The following is a 23939-nucleotide window of genomic DNA, read 5'->3' as shown; positions in this document are numbered from 1 at the left end:
TGAGCCTCAGTTTTTGAGCTTAGCTTGCGGGGGGTTATCACCCCTGTTTTTGCGCCCCAAATTCTGCATAAAGCCCCCCGTGAGCTAAGGACAGCCCCCCGTCAGCTGCAACCTGAGAGTTGGCCCCTTAAGTGGGACCGAAGTGGAGCCAACGGGTAGTTAAGCTTCGCACTCGAGCTGGTGCAATGCGGGGGATGACGTCGATCCCGGCCGTGGCATCCCGGTTTCGTTTCGGAGGCAGATTGGGAACGGAACCACAAAACCAGATACGGATACATGTGTAATCAGATTCCATGATCAAATTACTAGGTATCTTTATACAAGAGTTCCCCGTCAGGCCGTCATGTTCACGTGTATCGCCTTGATGTTGCAGTACGGCGCCAATCCGGCCTCGCCCAGCTCCCTGCCAATGCCCGATTGCTTCACGCCTCCAAACGGGATCCGGAAGTCGGAGTCGTTGCTGCTGTTGATCCAGACCATCCCCGCCTCGATTTCTCGTGCAACCCTGTGCGCCCTCGTCAGGTCCCTTGTGAACAAGGCCGCCCCGAGACCATACGCCGTGTTATTCGCAAGCTCAATAGCCTCCTCCTCCGTCTTGAATGCGGCAATGGCTACGCAGGGCCCAAAGATCTCCTCTTGGAAAATCTTCATGGTTGGTTTCACGTCGGTAAACACTGTCGGTTGGATGAAGAAGCCTTTCCCCTTGTGCGGTGCCGCCTCGCCGCCCAGCATGATGGTTGCGCCCTCTTCCTTTCCGGAGCGTATGTATCCAAGCACGCGCTCGTACTGGGCCTTGGTTACCTGCGGCCCCTGGAATGTGCTCTCCTCAAACGGGTCGCCTAGAATTGAGATATCCTTTACTTTGGCCTTGAATTTCTCAACGAAGGCGTCGCAGACCTTTTCGTGGACCAGGATACGCGATGTGGCGGTGCAGATCTGACCCTGATTGCTCATGATGCCGGTGTGAGACCAGGTTGCCGCAAGATCGAGGTCAGCGTCTTCAAAGATGAGAAGCGGCGACTTGCCGCCTGTCTCGAGGGTAATGTTCTTCATGGTTCCGGAAGCCATCTTCATAATCTGCTTCCCCGTGGCAGTGCTACCAGTGAAGGCGATCTTGTCCACATTCGGGTGCTGGACCAGCGCTGCACCCGCTTCCGGCCCGTGGCCGTTGATGATGTTCACCACGCCGGGCGGGAAGCCGGCCTCCTTGATCAACTTGGCCATATATAGCACAGAAAGGGGTGTCTGCTCGGCGAGCTTGAGCACCACCGTGTTGCCACAACACAGGGCTGGACCTAACTTCCAGGCAGCCATATCGAGCGGGTAGTTCCAGGGGATGATCTGGCCGCAGACGCCCAGAGGCTCCTTGACCGTGTAAGCGAACTTGGCCGGGCCGACATCTATGACCTGACCAAAATTCTTGTCGGCATAGCCGGCGTAGTACTTCAACACATTGATTACCTCGGGCACGTTCTCGCTGAGGGCCACTGAGTAGGGCTTGCCATTGTCAAGGCACTCGATGGTAGCCAAGGTCTCTGCGTGCTGGGCTACCAGATCGGCCAGCTTTACCATCAGAGCGCCACGCTCTGTGCCCGACAGCGATTTCCAAGAGGGGTGCTTGAAGGCCTTGCGGGCAGCAGCCACTGCCTTGTCAACATCCTCCTCGGTCGCGGCGAAGACGGAGCAGATCTCCTCCTCGGTCCTGCGTCGTAAGTTAGCTACGGGCTGGACAGACCCTTACTGGTTCGCATTCGCACGCACGCCGGGTTGACCGAAGTAATCGTTTGCCCATTGCTGCTTTTGACGAACTCGTTGTTGATAAACAGGCCAAGCGGCTGTGTCCACCGCTTGCCGTTCGGCGCGCTGAGTTCTACTTCCATGTTTCGTCTGACCTGTGAACTAAGTGCGAAAGCGCGTTGGGTGCAAACAAGAAAAGATGCCGTCGGTTTCCTCTTGGCTGTCGAGGGCAGCCGCTTCCAAGTACTCGAGGCTAGAGGCGGGACAGGCGCCCATCTTATCTGCATCCTGTTGCTCAACCCCTCAACCCCTCCTTTTGCCAGTGATAAGGGTGACACAAAGGTGGGGAGCCGCGATTTCCTCCAAGCTATCCGGGAAAGGAAAATGCACGGGTGTGACTCTGGACTGACGTTCAACTTACGGATACCACAGGTGTAGGTAGCCGGGCCGCTTGGTGCATCGCCAACCGGGACTTTTTTGCCCGTTTTAGCGACAACGGCCTCAAGTGGTATTGCACTGTACTGTACTGTACATTACTAGCATGACCTTAGCGCTCGAAGAGGGTGGTGGAGTGGCTCGAGTGCACCCACCGGACTCCAACGGCGACAGCTCCCATAAAAATACGCAGAACATTCACGTAACAATACGTTGCCTGCGGGCGTGAAGCACTGTAACAATTTGCCCAATCAGACACCATGATACGGGTTACCAGGCGGCATCCAGACCATTGTCGGCCCCATGCAATCCAGGGTCGTATGACATAATCGCCTTTTCAGCAACATCCAACCTTCGAGAATCAAGGTTTCCCATCCATTGATCAGCCACACTGAACACTTCGATTTCGAATAGCCTCGTACCTGGAGTTTTCCGTTCTCGGACATGCGACACATATCTCACCCATCATGATTGAGATAGCGGCATCGTCACAGTCTCCTGTGCCGTCAGTCATCTTTGCCCTCGTTTCGCTCTCGGCCATCTCGGTCGTCGTCCTCCTCATCCTCCGATACTATCTCCCCCTCCGGACGACGCCCGCATATCTCCTTGTGCCAGTTTTCTTTGCACTATGGCTTCCGGCGAGCATGGTCCTTCTGGTGCCCATCGACCTGGCGTCGAGCGCCCTGGCCGACGATGTTGACGCTCGTGGTATCTGGTTGCAGCCGGGCGCCTTACGGGTATCATGGAGAGTCACCTACTGGCTTACATTTGCCCTGACTTGGTATACCCAGTCGCATCCAGCTTTTTCATTCGCTTATGATTGACTTTGATCTGCATAGGTTCATCCTCCCCATCCTCGCCGAATACTCCGACTCCGGTTACCGCGAGCCCCAGGCCAAGCTGCTCGACTCCCTCCGCGCAAACGCCCAGTACTACGCCATCGTATTTGGCTCCGGAGCACTCGGGTTTATTTACGTTCTCATATCTTATGGCCACTTTTCCTCGTCGCTTAAGAGCACCGTCATGGCTCTGGCCTACTGCTGGGGATTGGTGCTCGTCATCTACCTCATGGGTCACGGACTAGTTGCCATTCCTCGTCGGCTCCTTCGCAACGCGAATGTCAGCGACAGATTGCGGCGCATCCAATCCCGCGCGCCCGCGGTCTACGAGAAGATGAATGACGCTGAAATGGACCTTGAGGACCTCGAGCTGCAGGTGGCCGAGCTCAGCCGTCGTAAGGGGGGCAGCGTAAGCCTTTTCCAAGACTGGGTCGAGGAGTTGGTGGACATGACAAACCTGCCAGAGTCACAGCCTGGCCGTGCAAGCGTTGTACGTGGTTCCGGAAACCAGAGCCCTCTGCCGAACGTCATCACCGAAAAGTACTTGGCAGATCTCACGCGGCGCCTAATCAGAGCAAAACACGCCCGATCGCGGTACATCAGCGAATGGAACCGCCTCCTGCAAGACGCCGTCGAAACCCAAGCCATCCTTGACTCTGCCGCCTCTAAGAGACTCGACTTTGGCAAATCCTCTCCGCAGTCCGGAAGCCGCTTCTGGGACCGCCACACCCCGCTCACTCCATACACCCGCTTCCTCCTGCACTACCACCTGGTTCCGTATATTCAAGTCGCCACCGGCATCGTGCTGTTCCTGGCATCCGCTTGCATCATCTGGTCAGAACTAGTCAAGGGACTCTTGCCCCAGCTCTCCGTCATCCGCTACAGCGTCGTGCATCACCAACAAACCGATAAAGGGCAGGTCGGGCTAGCGGGGCAGGTCATTGCCGCGTTGTGGATGGTGTACATGTGCGCCGCCGCGCTCACGTCCATCACCGAGGTCAAGGTCTGGCGCGGCCGCGCCCTCGTGCGCCGCAACACGGCCCACGAGTCGGCCTTTTGGTATGCCAGCCAGGTTGCCAGGCTCAGCGTCCCTCTCACCTACAACTTTATGACCTTCCTCGGTGCCATCTACAAGCGTACCGTCTTTTACGACTTTCTCGGGCAGCTGATCGACCTCACACCGCTAGGGGAATGGTTCGATGCCCTGTTCCCGGCCTTCATACTGCTTCCTGTGTGCGCGACGCTGTTTGGCCTGTACGGCAGGGTGAGGAGGGTGTTTGGATTTGGCGTGGATGTCTTGGATGACGATGACGAGAACGGCGACGGAAGCGGTCGATCCTACGGGACCGCTAGTGGGGCTTGGAGAGAAGGGAGAGATCTCATCGAGAGGGAGCTCAACGGCACGTCGGCTGCTATCCGTGGGCGCAGGGCTGATGTGGCTTCGCGGATCGCGTCATCGTCGTCGCCCGTTGATGGTTCTGGCCGCCGCGGGGCTCCCGTCCTGACGATACCCGGGAGCAGCGGCGCCCGTCGAGACGGTGCTGGGCCGACGACCCCGTTTGGAACCTCGCCTACACCTGGCGGTGGGGGCCCTGTGGCCCCAGGGAGGAAGCCGCTGGCTAATACCTCGGCGAGGAGGGCCGCCATTGTGTTGGATTCCGAGGAAGACGAGGAAAACTTTTTGGAGGCCTGGGGGCATCGGTTCAAGAATACGGTCGAGACGTTTGATACGCCCAAGTGGATGAGGGATATCGGACAGGGTATCAAGAAACCCAAATGGATGGGCGGAAGCGACTCTGGGCAAGAAGGAAGCAGGGGCAGCAACCCAGATGTCGGGAGGTGGTTCGGTGGTGATGGTGGGCAGGGGAGGATCAGGTTGTGATCAGCCGCCTTCGTTTCTTTTCTTTCTTGTCCAGTGATTTTGGAAAGCATTGCATGGCCGGTATGATATGTATGGAGGGATGCATTGTTTGGCGTTTGGGGGGAGGGGGAAAGGGGGGGAAACGGTCTTAGGAAAGAGCGATGCTGTTCAATGTCACTAGAAAGAGCTCTGGACGTAAGCCCTCAGTAGAGGGAGATAATCGGGGGAGAATAAAATTGTAATCATTTCCGCACATATCTGAAATGCTATAGGCATGTTCCCACCGCATAATCTGGTACGCGCTCTACAAAACGCGCCTGATGCCATGTTCCGACCAAGCAGTACCCGCCATCATCCTTATCAGGAGTAGAGGTGGGGATAACAACGACGATCGGACCGGAGTTCTGTGACTGGCCATCCATAAATAACGCCGGTAAGATGGACCACCGCAGACAAGAAATATCAGGGAGAATGGCTGAGCTGCTACAGCGTACAGCTCGATTCCCCGCAACCTCCAAACTTCACGTCTAATCATTAGCCCACCTTCGAAATACCGCCATGAACACCAAAGTAATAGCATCACTCTCCGGCCACGCCATGCCCCAAATCTCGAATGCGCACCTGCAACCAAATCGCGGTTACACCCAGACGTCAACAATGACCACCCCACCCGAGCGCCTCCTGTTGTAAATGCCGAGGACAGCCTGTTCCCAGTCGTCTTCGCTCTCGATCTTTTTAGTCTGAGAAGCAGTTTGGATCTCGAAGACGGGCGCAAGTCCCGCAGTCTTGAACGACGAGGTGAGACCGGAGAAGCCGCCGTGTGACATGATCCAATCGTGCCGATATATGGTGACATCGCTCAGCTCGCTGCTGTCAATGATGTCCCTGACATATATGTAGTAGATGAGCTTGGCGTTGGGAGGAATATCGAGCTCAAAGATTTGTTTCGAATCAGCGGAGCCCATGACTGACTCGGCATGCTTGCGCTTCTTGGCGATAGTCGCGTTGCGGGCTATGGGATCGAACAAGCGCCTGCCCTTCTCAGTGAGTGGAGGAGTCGCCGGAGGGTTGTCGGGAGACTTCTGCGGGGGTGATGAGGGTGGCGGTGATGGTGGCACCGATAAGGTCGACCAGGTGGAGTCTCTTCGAAACTGTTTTTTGCTTGCCGATTTCCGACTCTCTATACTCCTGTAGAGGAGAAGAGAGAAGGTGATCAGGAGGCTAGATGAGCAGAGTTAGCGCGATTACTGTGCGTTTGGCAGAAAAAAAGGGGGCTTACAGTGATGAGTCTGCGGGCCAAAGTAGGGTCCGTGACTCGACATTTTGGCAACCGGTCCCAAACCAGGTAGTCCCCCAATTCTCGGAAACCAGCAATTGAAACGAGGCCCTGATGAGATCTCGCTTCGTCTCTAGGCGCCCTCTGCTTGGCTGCTCAACCAGTTGGCTGAATGGGGGTGCTTTCAGTCTTTCTTTGATGGCTTCGCTAAGGCGCTTACCCTCGATTTTTCCCAGCTCAAGCTTGCTGTAGAGATCGCTTAGCGTGTGCTGGCGGCCTGTTTCTAGTTAGCGCTCAATCAGTAAAGGATGGAGAGAGGAAACGCAAGGGGGGCTTACTGAGAGTGACACATTGCATGAGCGCCTCGGCCTGCATCTCGTCTTGATCAACTCTCCGGGGCACGCGGAATGTGCCGCTGCTCTGGCAATTGGCGTAGCGAAAACCAAGAATCCGAGTCGGAGAGATGAACTCGTCACCGTGGTCGGCCTCGCTTCTTTGACTCTCTATGTGAGTATCAACCGGCTGGTCATCACTTGCCGCCAACTCCCATTCCTTCTCAATGTCGGCTTCCAAAGCAGCGTGGCTGTGTTGGGCGTCTGGATGAAGATTGACGGGTTGGTCGTCACTTTTCGTCAACTCCCACTCCCTCTCAAATTCGGCTTCCAGAGCCGCCTCGCTGTCTTGGCTATCTGGATGAGAATTAACGAGCTGGTCGTTGCTAATGAATGACTCCCACTCTTTCTCAAAGTCCGCCTCTAGGCCCGCTTCGTCAGGCGGAGCGTCTTTGGTCGGCCCAGGAGGAAGAGTGCCAATATCTGAAAGGAGGGTACTAACCACGATGCTACCTGAAGTGTGTCCATCTTGGTGCGATAAAAAAGAAGCACTAAGAGGATCAGGAGCTGCGGGCATATTGGGCTCAAAAAGGTTAGGTCGAGGCAGATGAAGCTGAGGGAGCGTCAGCGTAGGCGCTGGCTCGGCTCTGGCGATCTCCCTGAAAAGGGAAGATAACTCACCATCATCGCCATCGGGGCTCCCAAAAAGCAAATCTGCGTCATCACCGCCATTGTCAAAGAGATCAGGGCAATCGATCTCCTCGGCCATGGCAAGGATTTTATGTCTTGTGTGATATGCTAGGTTTGATGTTTGGTTTGGGAAGGGAGCGGTTAGAGGAATGGTAAACTAGGCAGCGGTGGATCTTGCCATGGTTGCTCTGATAACCCTGCTGACCTAAGGCAAGAACAACCAAAAATGACGAGCTGAATTCGTGGTTGAAACTTCTTGCTAGGTATTCCCCCTCTACACCTGAATAGAGAATAGAGAACTCTATTCAGTCTATTGTTTCTCCTTCCATTTCGTGGTTTCTGTGCGTCGAAACTTCCAAACTTATTACAATTGGTGACTGACCGACCATCACCGTCTCCTTGACAGATCTTCCATCACCACTTCGTGGAATCCACCCTGGGTTAGACACTTAGTTTTCGATTACAAACAAATACCTTGTGCTACAGAGCCCGACTGCCATTTATTATCATTGTTGTTACAGTTGCTGCTGGTGTTGCGGGTGTTGCTAACGCATTAAATAGGGTTAGGGTTCTGCTAGGTCGCCTGAATGGGCGTCCGTCTCTCGGAGCTTTGGTCGACAGTGAACTTTGAAGGTTGAATAGGATCATTAGGCTAGTATAACTGAAGCACCTTATCTTTGAAAGAATACTGACGACATGAGCAGATGTCCCATTGTACGGGCTTGTACAAAAGAGCATTCAATATCCCAGATTCCCAACCACTGTCGTCAACAGTGAGACTGATACTGCTCAGCGACACTCTGATTCACGCAGAACTCAAGTCGGAGGGAGCGGAGACTACGGAAGAATGCTTGATTTGCGCATCACTTATGAGTCAGCACTCTCTCCTCTAACCCCGAAGCAGCCGTCGACAGGTCTGAGAGACTATACAACGTCGCCCTTGGCCCGACCTCGCGATTCGCAGTATACCTTATGTGACCACATCTTTCCCGTCGTATGTACAACACTGGTGCCCGAATGAGAGCATTGACAATCTTTGCCCCGGGTCATAATTGCCGCTCAAAGAGTAGGCTTCGCGAAGTAGTCAGCTGTCCGTCTGGGTATTTACGACTCCCTGCTCGTTGTTACGTTATGGGTTCAATAAAGCTTTCTCTTGAGACTACCTGGCCAAAAGCGCGCTCGCCGGATGATCCGACCGAGTCTCCAGCCGCTCGCCGTCGCAAAGCCAATAGCCGTCAAAGATAAGCGAAAGTCAGCCGGTAGGAGCAACGTTCCTGAGAGCAAGGGCTGTCCACTGGACGTCACACAGCGAGCGTCGGTGTCTTCACAGCCTGTGTGGGAGGAACGACGATGTGTGAACAGCATACAGTACGCAGTAATGCGTCGCCTTCACGCTATGGACACCCCATCGGCCGACTTCTGCAGGCTGGATTGCCCGCGAGGAACGTCGTATCTCGTCCCGCTTGAAGCGGCACTACTTCAATGAGGTCTGAAGAAAGACCAACTCCACTATCTCCTCGGCCGTGATCCACCTCTTCTTCAGCTAACTTTCCAGATGACCAGCCGTCGTTGGTCCATTGCCTCTACTCGCCGACTTCGTCCGCCCCATTCATATCACCAACCCGCGCCTCTTGAGCCAATCCGAGCACCAGACCGCGGTTTGCCTCCCCTGCCGTGTCAGAGCCTCTGTCTCAATCACATCGGTGGTGCCATGACAGCGTCGCGTTGCAGTGATCTACCCCTCTCGACGGGGAGTCCAGGATGAACGGAGGGTGCTTATGCGAATCTAGACTCTGACACCTGAGGCACGCCATCCTAGCTCTACGTAAGGAAACTATGCCGCAGGCTCGATTGATGAGAAGCATGCGTTTGTACACAGTGTGTCCTGGGAGTCTTTGCCATGCTACCCCTAGACCCCTGGACTCGGCGAGAGACGAGGGGGTTGGCAATTCTCATCCACTTGGAACTTCACCGCAACCCATGTCTATCACACAGCTGGCATCGCAGTTGCATCCGGTCTTCACCATCTATTCCCTCTCGAGCTTCAACCCTCAAAAATGTGGCGCCTGCGGCTCAAGGGCGTGTCTCTACGCAAGACCAATATACTGAACAATCTTGAGACTACTGGTCTCCCGTCAGTACTCGATGACGGTGGCATCCTCATCCATCCCGCTTCGCCACCCGCATAGGGAATGACAAGGCTTACTTTTGAGCCCGATCCAACCGGAGAAACAGTGAGACGTCAACGGTGTGACGTCTAGTGTCCGCCATCCTAGGCTGTCCACGAGAACCCACACACCGGTATTCTGCACCAGTGTCACCTCACTTTACTGAGTTCTTACTGCTGTAACGGGGTACACGCGTAGATAGCCTTAGGACGCGTCCTAGAACCCCTAGCGCTTAGCATGTTCTATGCTAGGAAGCGCGAGCCATAACACGTAGGCTGCTGGCAGACGTGGTCATCATCTACCTACGTACGTCACACGTGACAAGGATATCATTCCCAAGGTAAGACTAAACAAAATCATTTCTTGCTTTGGCAGACCCTGTCTACCCATGTACAATGGTCCTCTTCTGAGTTTACATCTAGCCTACCAAAAACCCCACCTCCTGAAGAGAGTTAGGGAACGGTCTAATGAAGTTTGAACTTGAATCTTTCGGTCCCTCTGGTCCCAACGTTAACCTTGAAGAGACCGCCCCCAAGCCGCTTACTCTCCCCTTCGCCCTCCTCATCTGAGGCGGTAGTGATAAAGAGGTCCTCCCCAACAAACTCACAGCAGGTGACATTCCTCGTGGGCAGAGTCACTTCACCGACGAGGCTCCCGTTAGGCGCGATCTTGAGCACTCTGCTTTCTCCGTAGACGGCGTGCCACAGGTTGCCGTCCACATCGACGCGGAAACCGTCGGGCTCGCCGGGGCCGTCGTGGCGGTAGAAGACGCGCTCGTTGGACAGAGACCCGTCCTCGACATTGAAGTCCCAGGCAAAGATGGTGCGGGCCGACGAGTGGGTGAAGTACATTGTCCGACCGTCAGGGGACCAGCCCACCGAGTTGGGAATGGTCAGGCCGGAAAGGGAACGGGCGACGGTGCCCGCGCCCGAGAAGTGGTAGAGAGAGCCTGTTTGGTGGGGCGCAAAAGGGGACGACGTGTCAGAGACGGTTGTCATTGCCATGCTGGTTTTGTCCTTCTTCTCCCGCAACCCCCCTTTTTACTAGGGGATCTAGTTTTCAGAGATGGGCGGAAGCATAGCAAGCACGTCAAACCACATGGCATAGATCAAACTGTGCCAGGGCCATAACTGCAGATATTTTGACATGACATGTATGATGTGATGAAGTGTTCGTTTTCAGCACTTGCTGGCTGATTGACTTGGTCGCTTGCCACGTGGAAAGGAGACACTGGTCCCCCTAACGAAAATCTGAGGGGAAAAGAAAGACAAGAAGGCAACAAAGATAGAACAAAAAAAAGATATAATACGTAAAAAGTGCAAGGTTCTAGGAAAGTGAAGAGAGAAGCTCACCCTCAGGTTGAAACGGTCCCAACCCGAAATCCGTCATGGTGCCCATCCAGAACCTCCCCATCGGATCGACGCCACCGTCGTTGCTCCTAATCCTCTCGGGCTTCTCCTCGGGAAACTTGGTCAGATAGTCGTACTTCCCCGTGGCCAGGTCGAGCAAAGCCAGGCCCTGCTTGGCCCCAATCAGGATGGTCCGGCTTGGGTCCCGGCCGTCGACGTCGGCAGTGACGGTGACGGCCTCTTCGAACTGGAGCGTCTTGAGCGACGCGGGCCCATCAGCAACCGACACGGTGTGAAGCTGCTTCTTCTTGATGTCGACGAAGCGCAGCGTGTCGGTGGCTGGCTCGTAGTAGGGCCCTTCGCCGAGCCCGCACTGCATGTCTAGGTAGGGGGCGCCGACCTGCCACTTTTCGGACATAGCGCTCGTCTCTGCCATCATTGTTTGGGTGTTTGTTGTCCACCTGACATCCGGCTGCCGGTTTCCTTGCTGGTTTGAGTCCTGTCGCAATGGGGATCTGCGCCTTCCGATGTCTTGTCTGGTCTGTGTGTGCTTCGCGGCGGACGGTATTTGGCGGGCCCCGGCGAATGACTGGCGGCGTATACCAACTTCAAGAAGACAAAACCTGGAAGTTTGCAAGTACTGCTTGCAATGGCATTTTATGATTTGACCTGCACCACAGGTGCGGAGCCAGCAGAGACTTTCGGCGGACCAGAAGGGCGTTATCCGGACATGGAGCCGCCGTGTCTCGAGGCGGAAACCGGGCCTCTGATCCGCTGCGGCCGTGAGCTAGTAGAGGTGGCATTGACAGCCGACGGCAAATCGCGGAAGATGTGCTGTGTCGAGAGATTTGAAAGGGAAGAGGGAAAAAATTGAGCTCCGCTTAGGTTCAACCTGCGCAGTTGCCAATTGCTGAGAGCAATCAAGTAGTTGGTTTCTCTTAACGTTACAGACAGCAATTCGTTGCACGCTTGTCCGTTGAAAGGAAAGAGACGGCTCAGTCTTCAGAAAGACTGCGCACCTTGTTACTACTATCAAGCTGAACTCACAAAATAACTTGCTAGCGAACTTCCCAAGTTTACAGAACGTTGTTGATAGAGTTCGGAAGAACATCGTTGAAAAGAGATGGAAAAGATAACCGGGGGCTTCAGGTTCTCATGTCAGTACAAGTATGTACGAAGTATTAAATCACAGTGTATCACTGTATGCATTGGAACAAGGTAACATATGGTGTAATTTACACTATTTGTACAATACAACCGAGCATTCGGTCGGCGCAACTACGGTAATTAACGGTAATTTCCCATTAGCTGCTGTGGGGCCCTACTCTGGGTTCAGCTTCAGAGTGCTCGGAGAAACTTGCCGCAAAAAGCTTTCCGCAACGCCCTCTCGTCACCCGACGTGCCATAAAGCCCAGGACCTAATACCAAGGAAGACCGGTGAGGCTGCCCAAGTTGTCATGCATGACGACGTGTCTGTGCAGAGCTACCCACTGTCGGCTTGTTAAGAAAACCGATCCATTCGTGGGATCCTCGCGGGATGGCCATATCTCACCCAACTCCCGCATTTTCTACAATATTTCCGGCGGCGATGAAGGTTGACGTTAGGCTCCAATGTGGGAAATCGACCATATCGCTGCTCATCACAATGATCAGATCCTGTGGCAGGGACGATCCCTCTACCATCGAAAGCTTAATGAAGCTTGGTGGTCGTCAATGTCTCGGGCCGTCTTAGTAAAATTGGTTTGATTTTACCTGTTGGCTCGAGCTTCGGTTCCACTCTGGGGGCAAACTCTAAAGAGTTGGTGCCAAAAAAGCCGGACATGCCAAAAATCCCGGACACACCAAATTTGTAAGGAAGAAAGTTACAACTGCTCATATCTTAGGAAAAACTACACTTTTGAGAAAACGAAGATGACTGTTAGATCTGCCTCGAAGAGTCGACCTGAATGATACCCATTTTAATAGGTTGCATCCTATTCCTCTAGAGGTTTTGTCGAATCTTGGTGCAAAAGTGGTGTTCTTGTCTACCTTCGCCTGCATCTCAAAGTTGTGTAAGTCGTGCGAGAACCCAAGATTTGCAACAAGATTCGGCAACTTTGACCAAGAACTCTGGGGCAATAGGATACAACCCATCAAAATAGGTATCGTTCGAGTCGCCTCTTCAAGGCGGATCTAACAGTCATATCTATTTTTCCAGAAGTACAGTATTGCTCGAGATGCAGGTTGCTTTAGCTGTGGAATGTTAGTCTTTGTATAGGTATTCCATACATTGCACTATCTGTCCGGGTATTTTTGGCAAGTCCGGCTTTTTTGGCACCAACTCTTTAGAGTTGGCCCCTGAATGCTAATTGGTTGAGCCAACAGGTATTTGTTGGTGCAATTGATTTGGTGGTTCAGGTCAATCTCATCAATGGCCGCTGTATTGTGTGGTGACGAAAATATTGGTCCCTGCCCAGTGTGCCAGTCCGAGCGAAACATGTGATCTGCAACAGACGCACGCCTCGCTGCTTCTGGTTCCGAACATGGGATGAGGCTGGCCCCTTGAGAGGAGTCATGAATTATCGCGCAGCAGAGAGCCTCAGAGTATGTATGTATGTACATCATACTACAGGCGAACCTATAACACTTGTCGAGACAGGCCAGTTAGTGCTCGAAACAACCATCGAACTACGTTTATTAACCTACAACGCTGACGACTGACTACCTTAGAAGGCGGCAGAAGATGGGTTCCAGTGATCTGGACTCCCTGATAACTACTGATTCGTACTGTGTAAGGCCTTCCTATCGTGCTGGACTTTTTCCTTCTATTTTCGGATCGCTGCAGAAGCACTTGCATGGAGACATGGAATGGGTTGTTCGTGGGGGAATTAGTGAGAAATTACGTATCTCGGATTGTGTCTCACAAAGGGAATCTTTTCAAGAACCTGATGCGAGTGTTTCGTAGTTTATCGATCTCAAGAGGCGGATGGCGAGATCATTTCCCGCGCGATAGCTGTCCGTGAGATACCGACGGGAGTACCCCTCAAGCTCTCCATCTAAAAACCTTCCAACTTGTTTTGTTCTCCCTTTCTTCTTTCCTTCTTTCTTTTCCCCCTTAGAAAATAGCCGAACTCTCCTTTTTCCTATTTTATTCTTCATTCAAATTAGTTACTCTACTTTCGACTACCCGCCTCTCCACTCTTTCCGTCCGTCCATGTCCATACATACTGTATCCGTAATACTTACGGAGTACTCCGTACAATCCAGGCTTTTAAACGAAGGTTGCGTTGGGCGACAGAAGGGCGGTTCTACTTCCGATGCATGCAAGCCCACGCATGCTGCATGCCATCGATGCACTGTTGCTGCACATCTTCCCGCTTCGGGGATCTTGTGTGAGCTGGCAAGCGGATCCCGGTCATCTTCCGTCGACACCGCCAAAGACCTGACACCGCCAAAGACATCGGATCTATCCATCTTCCTGTCGGTTGTTGCAGTCAAACTCATCTGCGGCTTCTCCTGCACAATCGGGTACTAATATGCTTCCTGCCTCTTCCCCCACACGATGTGCCGCCGCTTGCTTTTGAACTCGAAAAATGGCTCATCTGCAAAGTGGGTGTGCGGATATTGTACTGTACTGTACAAGTATGTACTGTACACTATGTACATACTTCGTACATACAGTACATACCTTACATCTTACATGTGTCGATGGTCTCCGTGTTCCCTGTTGTTTCAGCAGCAGTTTGAAAGCTGCATACGGGATCTCAATGAGTCTGTCGTCACACAACATACTGTGTAAGTTGAATCAACCGCAAGTTCGAGTTTCTTTTTCACTACCGGAACAAAGTACTCTACGATTGCTACATGTGGGATGGTGCAGTTCCTCAGGACGTACCTATCCTTCACACCTAAGCAACTTGGAACCGTGGTGCGGAAAATTGGCAATTTGATACGCCTAGGTAAGGTACCTATGAACACCCCAGGTACATACAGTACAGATAGTCGAGATACACGTACTGTAGTTCATGGTATGTATGGGTACTCGCTGCTTTCTTCTTTGGCCGCCCGTGGTTCTCATGGACTACCTTACTGTACTGTATGTAGTGTACATACCTCTTATGCCTTGTCCCTTGGAGGCCACTCAGGTACGCTAATGGTACTAAAAAGTTAGTGTGTCTCTGCACGAGAGACCGGCGAGCAGTGAGCGGTGTGCATCGAAATCATGATGGCTGCAGAGAAGTTCTTGATAACGGGCCCAGGCGGCCTGGTATATTTGATTGTGTCATCCCCGGTGGTCTCTACAAGCAGAGTTTGGTTAGCCGGGTGCGCCTGTCATTGCATTGCTACAGTCGCGAAGCTATTGCTTGGTAACTGTGGCCGCATTTATGGCCGCAGGGCTCGGTCAGCAGCCGCCGTGCTACGCGTTTGATGAGACGTGACGTTGAGGTAACTACGAGAGTGAAGTAACTTTTACGGGCAGATGACACTTGAGTTCCTCAGGGTCTTCAAATCAACATTATCTGCTCCTGTAGCTAACATACCTACCTAGGTAATATCAAACAGTTCAACCTAAACCAAGCAAGGTAATTGGTAGTACATACTGGACCCTATATCCGCAGGCGGAAACGGTTCCGTCATGAATGATGGCGTATGTAAGGTACATACAATACAATACATATCGGATAACTGCTCCCAAGTTGGTACGGGTCTAATGTACTGTACTGTACATTGCTGTATGTGCAGTATAGTATGTACCTACCTGGTACATACCTATATTACAGTATTGTACCCCGCCATACCTAGGCGTTTTCAATGTCTGGCATGCGGGTGCCGGGATCTGCACGACAGCCCAAGATTGACCAAAGATGCTAGGAACTCTTTGGGCTCCAATGCAAGCTGTAGGAGACTGAGATGGATTGACGCAGGCAGCGGTACCATATATAACTCGTGGCTTGCAGGTGGCAGAAACGAAGAGAGAGCTCCATGCTCCACCTTTAAATAACGCACGAAGGTAGCGGTCATTGGGACACAAAAACAGTCGAGAAAGGAGGATTGCTCGCTTGGGCGCTAGGCGCAACTACGGTACTGTACTGTACAGTACATACACTATAAGTTCGTTACAGGTATCACCCGAAAGCTCATGTTCCTGTGATGCAGCCGTGACCGACAACCGACAGGGCTGTCCTTTGCATGACTTGTCTTCTCGGCAGTGGGGGCGCTGAGGGACCGAAGATGATGCCAGGCTACATCTGCATAATCCGCTGTCTCGGTCATGTTGTGCCACGCGGCAATATAAGGGTAGTGTCCTATCCACTAGTTTCTGAGTTGGCAGCATCCACGAACTTGGGATGTTCCAATGTATGGTAAGGTAATCAATAGGGAGTTCAGTACATATATACGAAGTAAACACCAGCTGAGTTCAACAGTGACGTATATCAGGGGCAAGTCAGAGCAAGGCCTGTTCCCGGCCGTCTCACGCCTGGGAAGGGAAGGTAGCAGCCAGCTCACAACGTTCTTTCCTCGAACTCCATGGAAAGTGAAATTATCTCCAAAGACTGCAGGAAAGCAGCGGTGTACAGTAGTATCGCTCGAGCCGGCACTTGTTAAACCTTCAATTACATTACTACCAGCGCAGAAGCAGACCGCACCTCTTTCCGTCTACCGCGATCTCATAGCCCCAGGATAAAGTTGCTGCTTTAGCCAAGAAGTCAGCAGAATCTGAAGACTGGCAGCGGTGTGCCCATGCAGCTGTGCCCAGGTACAGTACCCTAGGAAATTTATGGACATGGGGCAAGTATGTACTGCACTGTACATACTTCGTACAGTTTCCGCACCTTCCATCCCGAGGACTGACAGCACATAACCTGATATCTTGTGGCTATCCAGCCTCAGGCTTTGGCGTCACCAGCTCCAACATGGAATATAACCGCAGGAAGGCCCATTTAGACGGCACATACATATCAAGCTAGAAAAAGGCTGCTTCGATCAGTCGACTCCAGGTCGATTGTCGACGGTCGTGTCGCACTAACGTTAGCGCGAGACCCGCTTCCATCCTCCGGGGCGCCCTGAGCCAGGAGACTGCAGCACTTGGACACGAGGCGCAATTTTCACATCGCTCCCAAGAATGGAACCTCGCCAGGCCCGACATCCATCGGACCCGCCTGCACAACAGGTTCAGAACAAGTCATCGAGTGTTTGTACACTGCTGTTGGAGGTAGGGTACGAATCTGGTGTGCGCAGAAAATTTCGACACACTTCAATACCTTACAACCATAGAGGGTTCCTTGGAATGACCAACGGATCCCGCATCACTCGGTTCACTGGTTCTCGATTCTCGACTGTCCCGCCTGGTTAGTATAACGTTCTAGTTCATCAAGGAAGGGCCCGCCTCGGGGCTATATGTATGTACATTCATCCAGTCATCCACACACACTATTCCGGGGTTCTTCATTTCGCTACGATGGCATCACTCTCTGGGCTGACCGCGCTGCGCCTTGAATGACTGGCATCTCGGATCCGCCAGCCAAATTTCACATCTGCCACAGTGCCGGGCCCAATACAGCAGAATGCGCCTGTCAGCTCGCAGCTCCCGCTTGGTTGGGGCTACGTTAGCGGAGTTCGACAAGACTGTTTCTAGCTAGCAGCAATGCGGCCCCAGATTGGACATGCAACCAGCCATGCAGATCTCATCTAGTTTCTGTACCTGTGTAGCCGCCTGCTCGTTGCCTGTCCGTTTTGGGGATTTGGTCTGCTCGATTTGGGCAGCCAAAATCTGCAGGCGACTGGATGACGCAGCTCTCACCAACGTCAGCCGCTCTGCCGGTGAGCCTCGCGGCGCCGGACGAGCTTTTCTGTCGCCATTCGAAACCCGAACTTGGCGTGCGTCTAGTAGCTCATCCGCCGGGACCCGGATGTGTTCACGTTGGGCACCGCCAAAACCGAGATGCACTAGGGATGCACTGTGTCTCCGGCAGGGGTGGGAAAGCCACGCCGCGGTGCCAGGTCAGACCAAGCGTGGGGATCGCGAGCAGATGGGGTTACATTGCTTGCATTGGGTCTGCTACGGCCTAGCTACGGTTTCCGGAGGAAGCATCACCCACCTCGGTCCTGTCGGTGACCGCTGACGTACAACACCCTGCGCTGCTGTTCTAGTTGCGCCAAGCAGGTAATCCGGGGTCCAACAGACAGGGCCTGTTCATCGACGTGACTACTTGCTACCTCATCGTCAACTCGTCGGGATAGGGACTACAGCTGTTGTGATTACCGACTTGTTGGCTCAGGATTCTGTCGGTTGTTGCACCGCACAAGGGCGGATTGTGAGCAGAGAGCTGTCCATTAGGCTCGCCCAGTTTCCATCACTTGATGGTGCCCTTTTTGTGCTAGTGATGTGGATTCGCAGGGCTTGCAAGGTTACTGCTGAGGCGAGCCACATATCCATGCAGTCGGGCCATGCAGTCGGCTGCCGGTTTTTCGGGTTTCAGGGGGGTTCGAGCTCTTGGGCTTCGAGTTCGAGGCGAAGGATCACTCAACACAACACACAAGTCGCCCGCCAGGCTCGGTATAGGTATTCTCACCTGCATCGAGAACGTTGCTGACGTCCGTCATAATTCCCCTTGGAAAACCCAAATGATTACCGGTCTAGGAAGTGGAAGAGAACTCTGGGCCAACCAATCCCACCAGGAGACTTCATCCCCCGGCCCCATCCTTTCCCAGCACGCGGTACAGTACTCAGCATGGACCCCCGGCTGGTTTCCAGACCCCGGTAAACAGCCCATCTCCTAACTGACGAGGGCGTCTACTGTGTACTGTATGTACATACGTGTACCATGGAGTAGCCAGCACAGATAAGCAACGGTGCATGGCTGTGTAAAAGGGACATGGGTATGAAATTCTTTAGACTTGCTTTACCTAACTTGAACGCTGTGTCAGTTGGCAGAAGCAGCAAAACTCGTCATCAACGACAACATCCAATGATTCCAATCTCGTCCATTTTTTGTTATCACTATTATCTTTTTCCCTCTTGTCCTCAGGCCAACAATAGGGCTAGGTGTCTGTCGACAAGTAGCAGCCGGGGTGTCAATATCCGGACGGTTCGGCGCACCGCCTCCCTGATCTCAGCAACACAGCTCTGATTTGCTTGGAGCTGCTTGATATACGGACTCATAGCGGCCCCGCCTCATAGAGGAGGAAAAACAGAGGCAGGGACGGGCCAGAATAGTAAAAAAAGGAGGGTCCTGGTGCATCTGCCGTTCGGTCCATTCACGTCCGCAGCAGCAGCCAAAACGGCCTTTGGCGGACTCAAGGCAGTCCAGCCACTCAAGGCACGAAAGTGCATCAAAGCTTGCCCAGTGGCCGTACCTTCGGCGACGCCCAGTGAGCGGCCCACTGAAAGTACCACTCTTGCGTCGATCGACTCGCAACCTCTCTGCGCTTGCTGCCAGCCAGGAGTTCACCCCTCGAGACCCCGTCAAAGTCTGGTCTCCTGTCCAAGTAGCTCGCTGCGTGTCTGTCACCCGAACGGCCCGCTCTGACGCAAGCCAGCAAGCCTCATAGTCGTGACCTTGGAACAGGTACTTATTGCGTCTTCCTGTCTTCCTGGTCCTTTCTCGGCGCCAGCAGTCCGGAACGGCGAAGCACTCACCCGCCCGCAACCAGCGTGGCCATTGCCAGGAACCCCTTTCCCAGTGCACCACGCCCTCTGTACGACATAAGGGCCTGTCGCCACTGCCACTGCTCTCCGGACGCCGATACGTGCAGTTTCTTAGCAGCCGGGCAGCCAGGACGCCACCGCTTCGACTACGCAATCCGTCAGCCTGGCGATCCAATCGATATCACGGTGGGCCCAAGAACCAGCGAGGAGCTGGCCTGGCGCCGACCTGTTGCAGCTGTCATCGATAGCTGCCTACGGTCCCCGGCGCGTGGGCGAGAGCATCGACCCGAGCCGCACACGCCGTGTTGGCTCCGACCAAGAACCCACCCGTCGGCTCTCCGAAAGCGGTTCAAGTTGTAGACGTCAATGTCAGGGTCCTCGAAACCTCAAGAACGAAGGGGAACAGATGTCGCAGGGGGAATCTGCGCCTCGCCCTGCCTCCCGCCACTCCTCGCGGTCTCCTCCGACAGCCGTCGCGTCGTCCTCCCCAGCTCGGCGAAGTCGTATCCCCCAAGATGACTCGAGATCCCGGACACTTCATGGGCCCGGGGGCGTCGCAGTAACTGGAGGCGGAGGTGATGGGAGAGGTCAGCAGCCGGGATCCAGGGCTTTGGACTCGCACGAGATATCAACCCCTGCCGGGCCTCCCCACGAGCCCGCAGTTGAGTCTTCCGCAGGTCTCCCTCAGCCCTCGGTTGCCGGAGGCAACCCCCGCTCCGTCATGGTGACAGGCCAGTACGGGACAGAAGGGTCTCCATCTCATCCCTTTGCCTCGCAGACCCCGGGGGCACAATCACGCACCAGCAATAACCCCCTCGCACCTCCGACGCCATCACCCGTTGCGGCTTCTACTGCCTCTGTGGATCATGGCTCTCCGACAATTGTCCATCCTTACCCTCTGGCTGCAAGGCGGATCTTGACACCGAAATCACCCAGGGCAGCAAGCCTCAGTCGAGCGGCTCTGAGAACGGTAGAGGCTCAGCACCAGCATCTTGGGCATTTGGCCGCTCCCATGCCAAGAAGCGGCACCACAGCGCAGGATGTTCAAACTCTCGGCAGCGGGTCTCCATCTCTCGGCGCTCTTCAGTTTCAAGGCCGTGGCTCGGGACAAGGAACGGCTGTACTGCCGCCGACCCGGCCGCCCTCGGGCCTTGCTCGTTCGCTTTCGCAGCCGAGTCTGGGTCAAGGACTACCTTCCGGGCCCCCTACAGAACCGTCACAGCCGGGAGGTCTAAAGCGCGAGCTCAGCGGGCGGCCCGTCTTTTCAGGGCCCCCATTCGCAGCTCCGCTTCCGGCCCCCCATCGAGGAGGGTTTGGCCCGTCCGGGCTCTCCGGAGACAGCAGGTGGGGAACCGGTGTTCTTGGCTCGCTTCCTCCCGGGGCTTCCGCAGCAAGGCATCTCCAAATCGCAGAGGGTCAAACGCTTTTGACCATCACACCGAGGCATGGGGAGGAGATCGTGGTACCAGTTGATGTTCACCAGGCATCCAAACAAGCGGATGAGAAGAGGCAGCGCAACGCGGGGGCATCGGCAAGATTCAGGCAGCGGAAGAAGGAGCGGGAAAGGGAACAACAGGAAGGCATGCAGAAACTGGAAAACCAGAATCGAGAGTTGGAAAAGAGGGTCGAGGAGCTTGTAAAGCAGTGCCAGGAGCTGGAGGCTCAGCGAGACTTCTACCAAAACGAGCGGAACCGCCTGCGAGTTCTTGTGGCCCGGACGCCGGGTATCAGCGAATGGGCCGATCGAAGGCCGCCGAGTCCCGTCCCGGCGAGAAGCGGAACATCTTTTGTTCCGCCAGACAACAGCACCCTGCTACCCCAGCCGCCACCCCCGCCGGCTCCAACGACGGGCCATTCTCACCCGCACGCGCAGACTCAGTCTCGTCCGACGCCGTATCCCCATACCCTCGCCAGCCCTCATCCGCGCTCGAGTTCCTACGGCGACCCTTCGATGCTGGAACCCCCGGCGAGGCGAAGAAGGACAGACTCCGAGCCGCAGCTCCCATCCACTTCATACAGCTTGATGCCGCCTGCTCCGATTCCCGGTCCCCCCCCTCCTCCTCCTCCGCCTATTCCTCCTCCTGCTTCCTTCGGCATCCCTCCGTCCCCGCATATCACGCCGCCTCCAGGAGCCGCACGACTACCTCCCCTGCCTCCTCTTCGATTCGATCAGTCTCGAGCTCCGTCGACAACACCTCCCCCGATGCCCAGTGCGCCGCCTCAGCCGTCCGTCCCCCCACAATCTGCCAGCCCATACCCTACTTATAGGAAACTGCACTATGAGACAGGGTGGGCCACAGAGCCTCGGGGACAAACGGAGGGTGGCCCAAGGTGACAGGTGCTTCGCTCCCAAGCAGAACTCTCTGGGCGCTGGCTCATCCCCGAGTATCGAAGATTGTCGAGTTTTGTCGTTTGATACAGACGTTAAGCGCGAGAATGACCCGCCTTATTAGCATTACGGATATCACACGCACGTCGGCTAAAGATCGCTGCATAGATTGGATTTTAATCTCTCTTTTCTCTTTCCCCTTTTCCATTTGCTCTCTGGACTATTTCCTTTGTCGTCTGATCCATTTAGAAGACTAACTTGCTGATATGCTGGGCAACCGGCGGAATAGGGGCCGTGGGTAAAAGTGAAAACAGCTGCAAAAGGGAATCTCTTATTCGCCATCTTCTCTCTCTCTTTCTCTCTCCTCTCTCTCTATATCTCCGTCTTTCTCTCTTCACTAGTCATACGGCGCGACAAGGGGCGGACATCTTTTTTCAACAGAGGGGTTTGGCAAGTCTATCCATCAATCATCTCATCCGGCGCAGGAGGTTTCATGTTCCTCCTTTTGTTTTGGCATACATACTTCTTCTAGCCACTGCTTGCCACTACCTACCTTACTTACACCATTTAATTATGGCACACTCGGCCTACGCATACAATTACACAAGTTCCACAGCAATTTACTTATATGCATACACACATAGCGGGCGGGGCGTTAAGGGGGTGGTTTCTGGAAAGGGGTTTGGGTTCTGGCTTCTGTTCGGTGTATTCGTACTTGAGGCATGGTGTTACGGACAAGCAGGGCGTGGAGAGCATCTCTTGTTGCCAACAACCTTCTTACTCTCACTCGTTTCTCACTGGGTTGAAATTGTGGATAGAGGGGCAGGGGAAGGAGCATTTGATACCAAATTGGATCCTATCTTGTTCAGGAGGCTGTGCAAATGTGCTTCCTTTTGTGTTTTTGTTCTTTTTTTTCCTGTTCCCTTGTATATGCGGGCCGCTCACTCGCTCGCGCGTATCATTGTTGCTTTTCATTGGATACCCAATAAGGCGGAGTCAAAACAAACTGAAGCCAATGAATGGACGGATGAATATCTGGAGGTCGGTGTGAACCAACTGGAATAGAAACATCTAGCTACCAAGCGGATTGGATGCTAGCACGTCGGAGAGTGTATCTACTACATACAAATTCGTGTCGGCCTGCCTACGATTCCTGGCTACTACCTAAGGTACCTGCTTGATATCGTCAGCCAATCTTTACACATTATGTCCTCTCCTGCAGCCAGGCAACCGCGGGGAAGGGGGCAGGCGTATGGTAGGCCAACGCTCCTTCCGTCTCGGATAAGCCCGCCTTTGCAGGCTGCCAGTCAAGGTAATTGAATGACAAACCAGTGAAACCACAAATCGCAAGTAGGAATCAGGGTCCAGGCTCTTGGAGCTTTCGACTAGCTTCCTGGACAGGCTAGGAAAGCAAGGGCTGAGAGTGGAAAATCGTCCGAAATGGGAAGAACAACTACACCTATGAAATGGTTCAAGATCCATGCAACTCGGGGAGCTACACTAATTAGTACAGTACCGGGCTATGCAGCTAATGGAAATTCCCCGAGTGACCGCGTCTCGGCAGCCAAGCGGTGATTCTATTTGCCGGCCGTTCTGACAGCTTCTGAGCCGCAGCAGCGCTGTTCTCGTGCATTGGGTGATAGGTATGGACCAACCGACATGCATCCCGGCCCCCCAAAAGCCAACCGCTTCTTGACATGCTCTGCAAGGTCTTACTGTGGTAGTCGACGTCAAGTCAAATCCTTCCGGAGAGGTTTCCAATCGGCGCCCCCCCAGCGCTGTGTCAGGATACGTAGGCCATAGTCCAGTACAGACCCTGGGGCTATTCTCGGTCTTTTTTCCCGTGTCACGCCGAGTTCTCGTGTCGAGCCTATCAAGACGCCCTGCTCGGGCCATTGCGGAATCCCGCACAAGCAATGGTCATCTTGTCCGTTGAGAGGGGGCGGGAAGACTGATTACTCGTCAAACCTGCTCCTTTCCCCCCGCGCAGGGTCCATGAGCGAATAAGGGATAAAGACATCAACAACAGCAACAAATGACGGTTGCCCGCATGTAACAGCGTAGTATCTGGGGTTAATGCTCGAACTCACTCCCCAATGAGGTGCCGCGAGACCGATATTCTGCTTTTCGATGTGACGGTGACAAGGTAACCTGGAAGACTGACATACGGAGCAAAGCCATCCTCATTTCAAGTTCTTCGAGGTGTGTATATACAGTATGTCACTTACTGGGTACTCCTGTCCAAAGAGGCATGGGGAAGTAATCAATAATGAAAAGCCTATGATTAAAGATGG

General features: G+C 53.9%; 7 protein-coding genes across 7 annotated transcripts; 4 read left to right on the top strand and 3 right to left on the bottom strand.

Moving 5' to 3' along the window:
• Positions 1-43: 43 nt before the first annotated feature.
• N656DRAFT_776556 (aldehyde dehydrogenase) lies at positions 44-1951 on the bottom strand. The gene is made up of 2 exons (XM_064814659.1): positions 1762-1951; positions 44-1702 (listed from the first exon to the last, which is right to left on the bottom strand). Exons 1-2 carry the CDS (start codon positions 1878-1880, stop codon positions 334-336), a joined length of 1488 nt encoding a protein of 495 aa, XP_064672999.1. The 5' UTR covers positions 1881-1951; the 3' UTR covers positions 44-333.
• A 423-nt stretch (positions 1952-2374) lies between these two features.
• N656DRAFT_776555 (uncharacterized protein) lies at positions 2375-5064 on the top strand. The gene is made up of 2 exons (XM_064814658.1): positions 2375-2953; positions 3012-5064. Exons 1-2 carry the CDS (start codon positions 2640-2642, stop codon positions 4891-4893), a joined length of 2196 nt encoding a protein of 731 aa, XP_064672998.1. The 5' UTR covers positions 2375-2639; the 3' UTR covers positions 4894-5064.
• Positions 5065-5510: 446 nt separating this feature from the next.
• On the bottom strand, positions 5511-7249 carry N656DRAFT_796085 (uncharacterized protein; the record flags this gene model as incomplete). The annotated part of the gene is made up of 3 exons (XM_064817490.1): positions 5511-6093; positions 6152-6425; positions 6487-7249. 3 exons carry the CDS (start codon positions 7247-7249, stop codon positions 5511-5513), a joined length of 1620 nt encoding a protein of 539 aa, XP_064672997.1.
• Positions 7250-9802: 2553 nt separating this feature from the next.
• On the bottom strand, positions 9803-11105 carry N656DRAFT_704422 (uncharacterized protein; the record flags this gene model as incomplete). The annotated part of the gene is made up of 2 exons (XM_064811177.1): positions 9803-10287; positions 10691-11105. 2 exons carry the CDS (start codon positions 11103-11105, stop codon positions 9803-9805), a joined length of 900 nt encoding a protein of 299 aa, XP_064672996.1.
• A 3728-nt stretch (positions 11106-14833) lies between these two features.
• Positions 14834-15107, top strand: N656DRAFT_776549 (uncharacterized protein). Its single transcript, XM_064814657.1, has one exon. The coding sequence runs from the start codon at positions 14889-14891 to the stop codon at positions 15093-15095; it is 207 nt and encodes a 68-aa protein (XP_064672995.1). The 5' UTR covers positions 14834-14888; the 3' UTR covers positions 15096-15107.
• A 2028-nt stretch (positions 15108-17135) lies between these two features.
• Positions 17136-17952, top strand: N656DRAFT_502080 (uncharacterized protein). Its single transcript, XM_064809862.1, has one exon. The coding sequence runs from the start codon at positions 17332-17334 to the stop codon at positions 17788-17790; it is 459 nt and encodes a 152-aa protein (XP_064672994.1). The 5' UTR covers positions 17136-17331; the 3' UTR covers positions 17791-17952.
• A 1713-nt stretch (positions 17953-19665) lies between these two features.
• On the top strand, positions 19666-21651 carry N656DRAFT_704092 (uncharacterized protein; the record flags this gene model as incomplete). The annotated part of the gene is made up of 1 exon (XM_064811154.1): positions 19666-21651. A coding segment is annotated over one exon (1986 nt), but the record flags the coding sequence as incomplete, so codon positions are not given.
• Positions 21652-23939: the final 2288 nt, after the last annotated feature.

The sequence above is a fragment of the Canariomyces notabilis genome (genome assembly GCF_033297395.1).
Source record: "Canariomyces notabilis strain CBS 508.74 unplaced genomic scaffold N656scaffold_4, whole genome shotgun sequence".
NCBI classification, from domain to species: Eukaryota; Fungi; Ascomycota; class Sordariomycetes; order Sordariales; family Chaetomiaceae; genus Canariomyces; species Canariomyces notabilis.
Note: the sequence above shows the minus strand (reverse complement) of the source record. Positions and strands in the feature narration are given on the sequence as shown.

Excerpts from the sequence above, each read along its gene's own strand:
- N656DRAFT_776556 (XM_064814659.1), bottom strand. The coding sequence starts at position 1,880 with ATGGAAGTAGAACTCAGCGCGCCGAACGGCAAGCGGTGGACACAGCCG. Across the intron at positions 1,703-1,761 it reads ATTACTTCGGTCAACCCGGC|GACCGAGGAGGAGATCTGCT; the intron begins GTGCGTGCGAAT and ends CTTACGACGCAG.
- N656DRAFT_776555 (XM_064814658.1), top strand. The coding sequence starts at position 2,640 with ATGATTGAGATAGCGGCATCGTCACAGTCTCCTGTGCCGTCAGTCATC. Across the intron at positions 2,954-3,011 it reads CTTACATTTGCCCTGACTTG|GTTCATCCTCCCCATCCTCG; the intron begins GTATACCCAGTC and ends TGATCTGCATAG.
- N656DRAFT_776549 (XM_064814657.1), top strand. The coding sequence starts at position 14,889 with ATGATGGCTGCAGAGAAGTTCTTGATAACGGGCCCAGGCGGCCTGGTA.
- N656DRAFT_502080 (XM_064809862.1), top strand. The coding sequence starts at position 17,332 with ATGCAACCAGCCATGCAGATCTCATCTAGTTTCTGTACCTGTGTAGCC.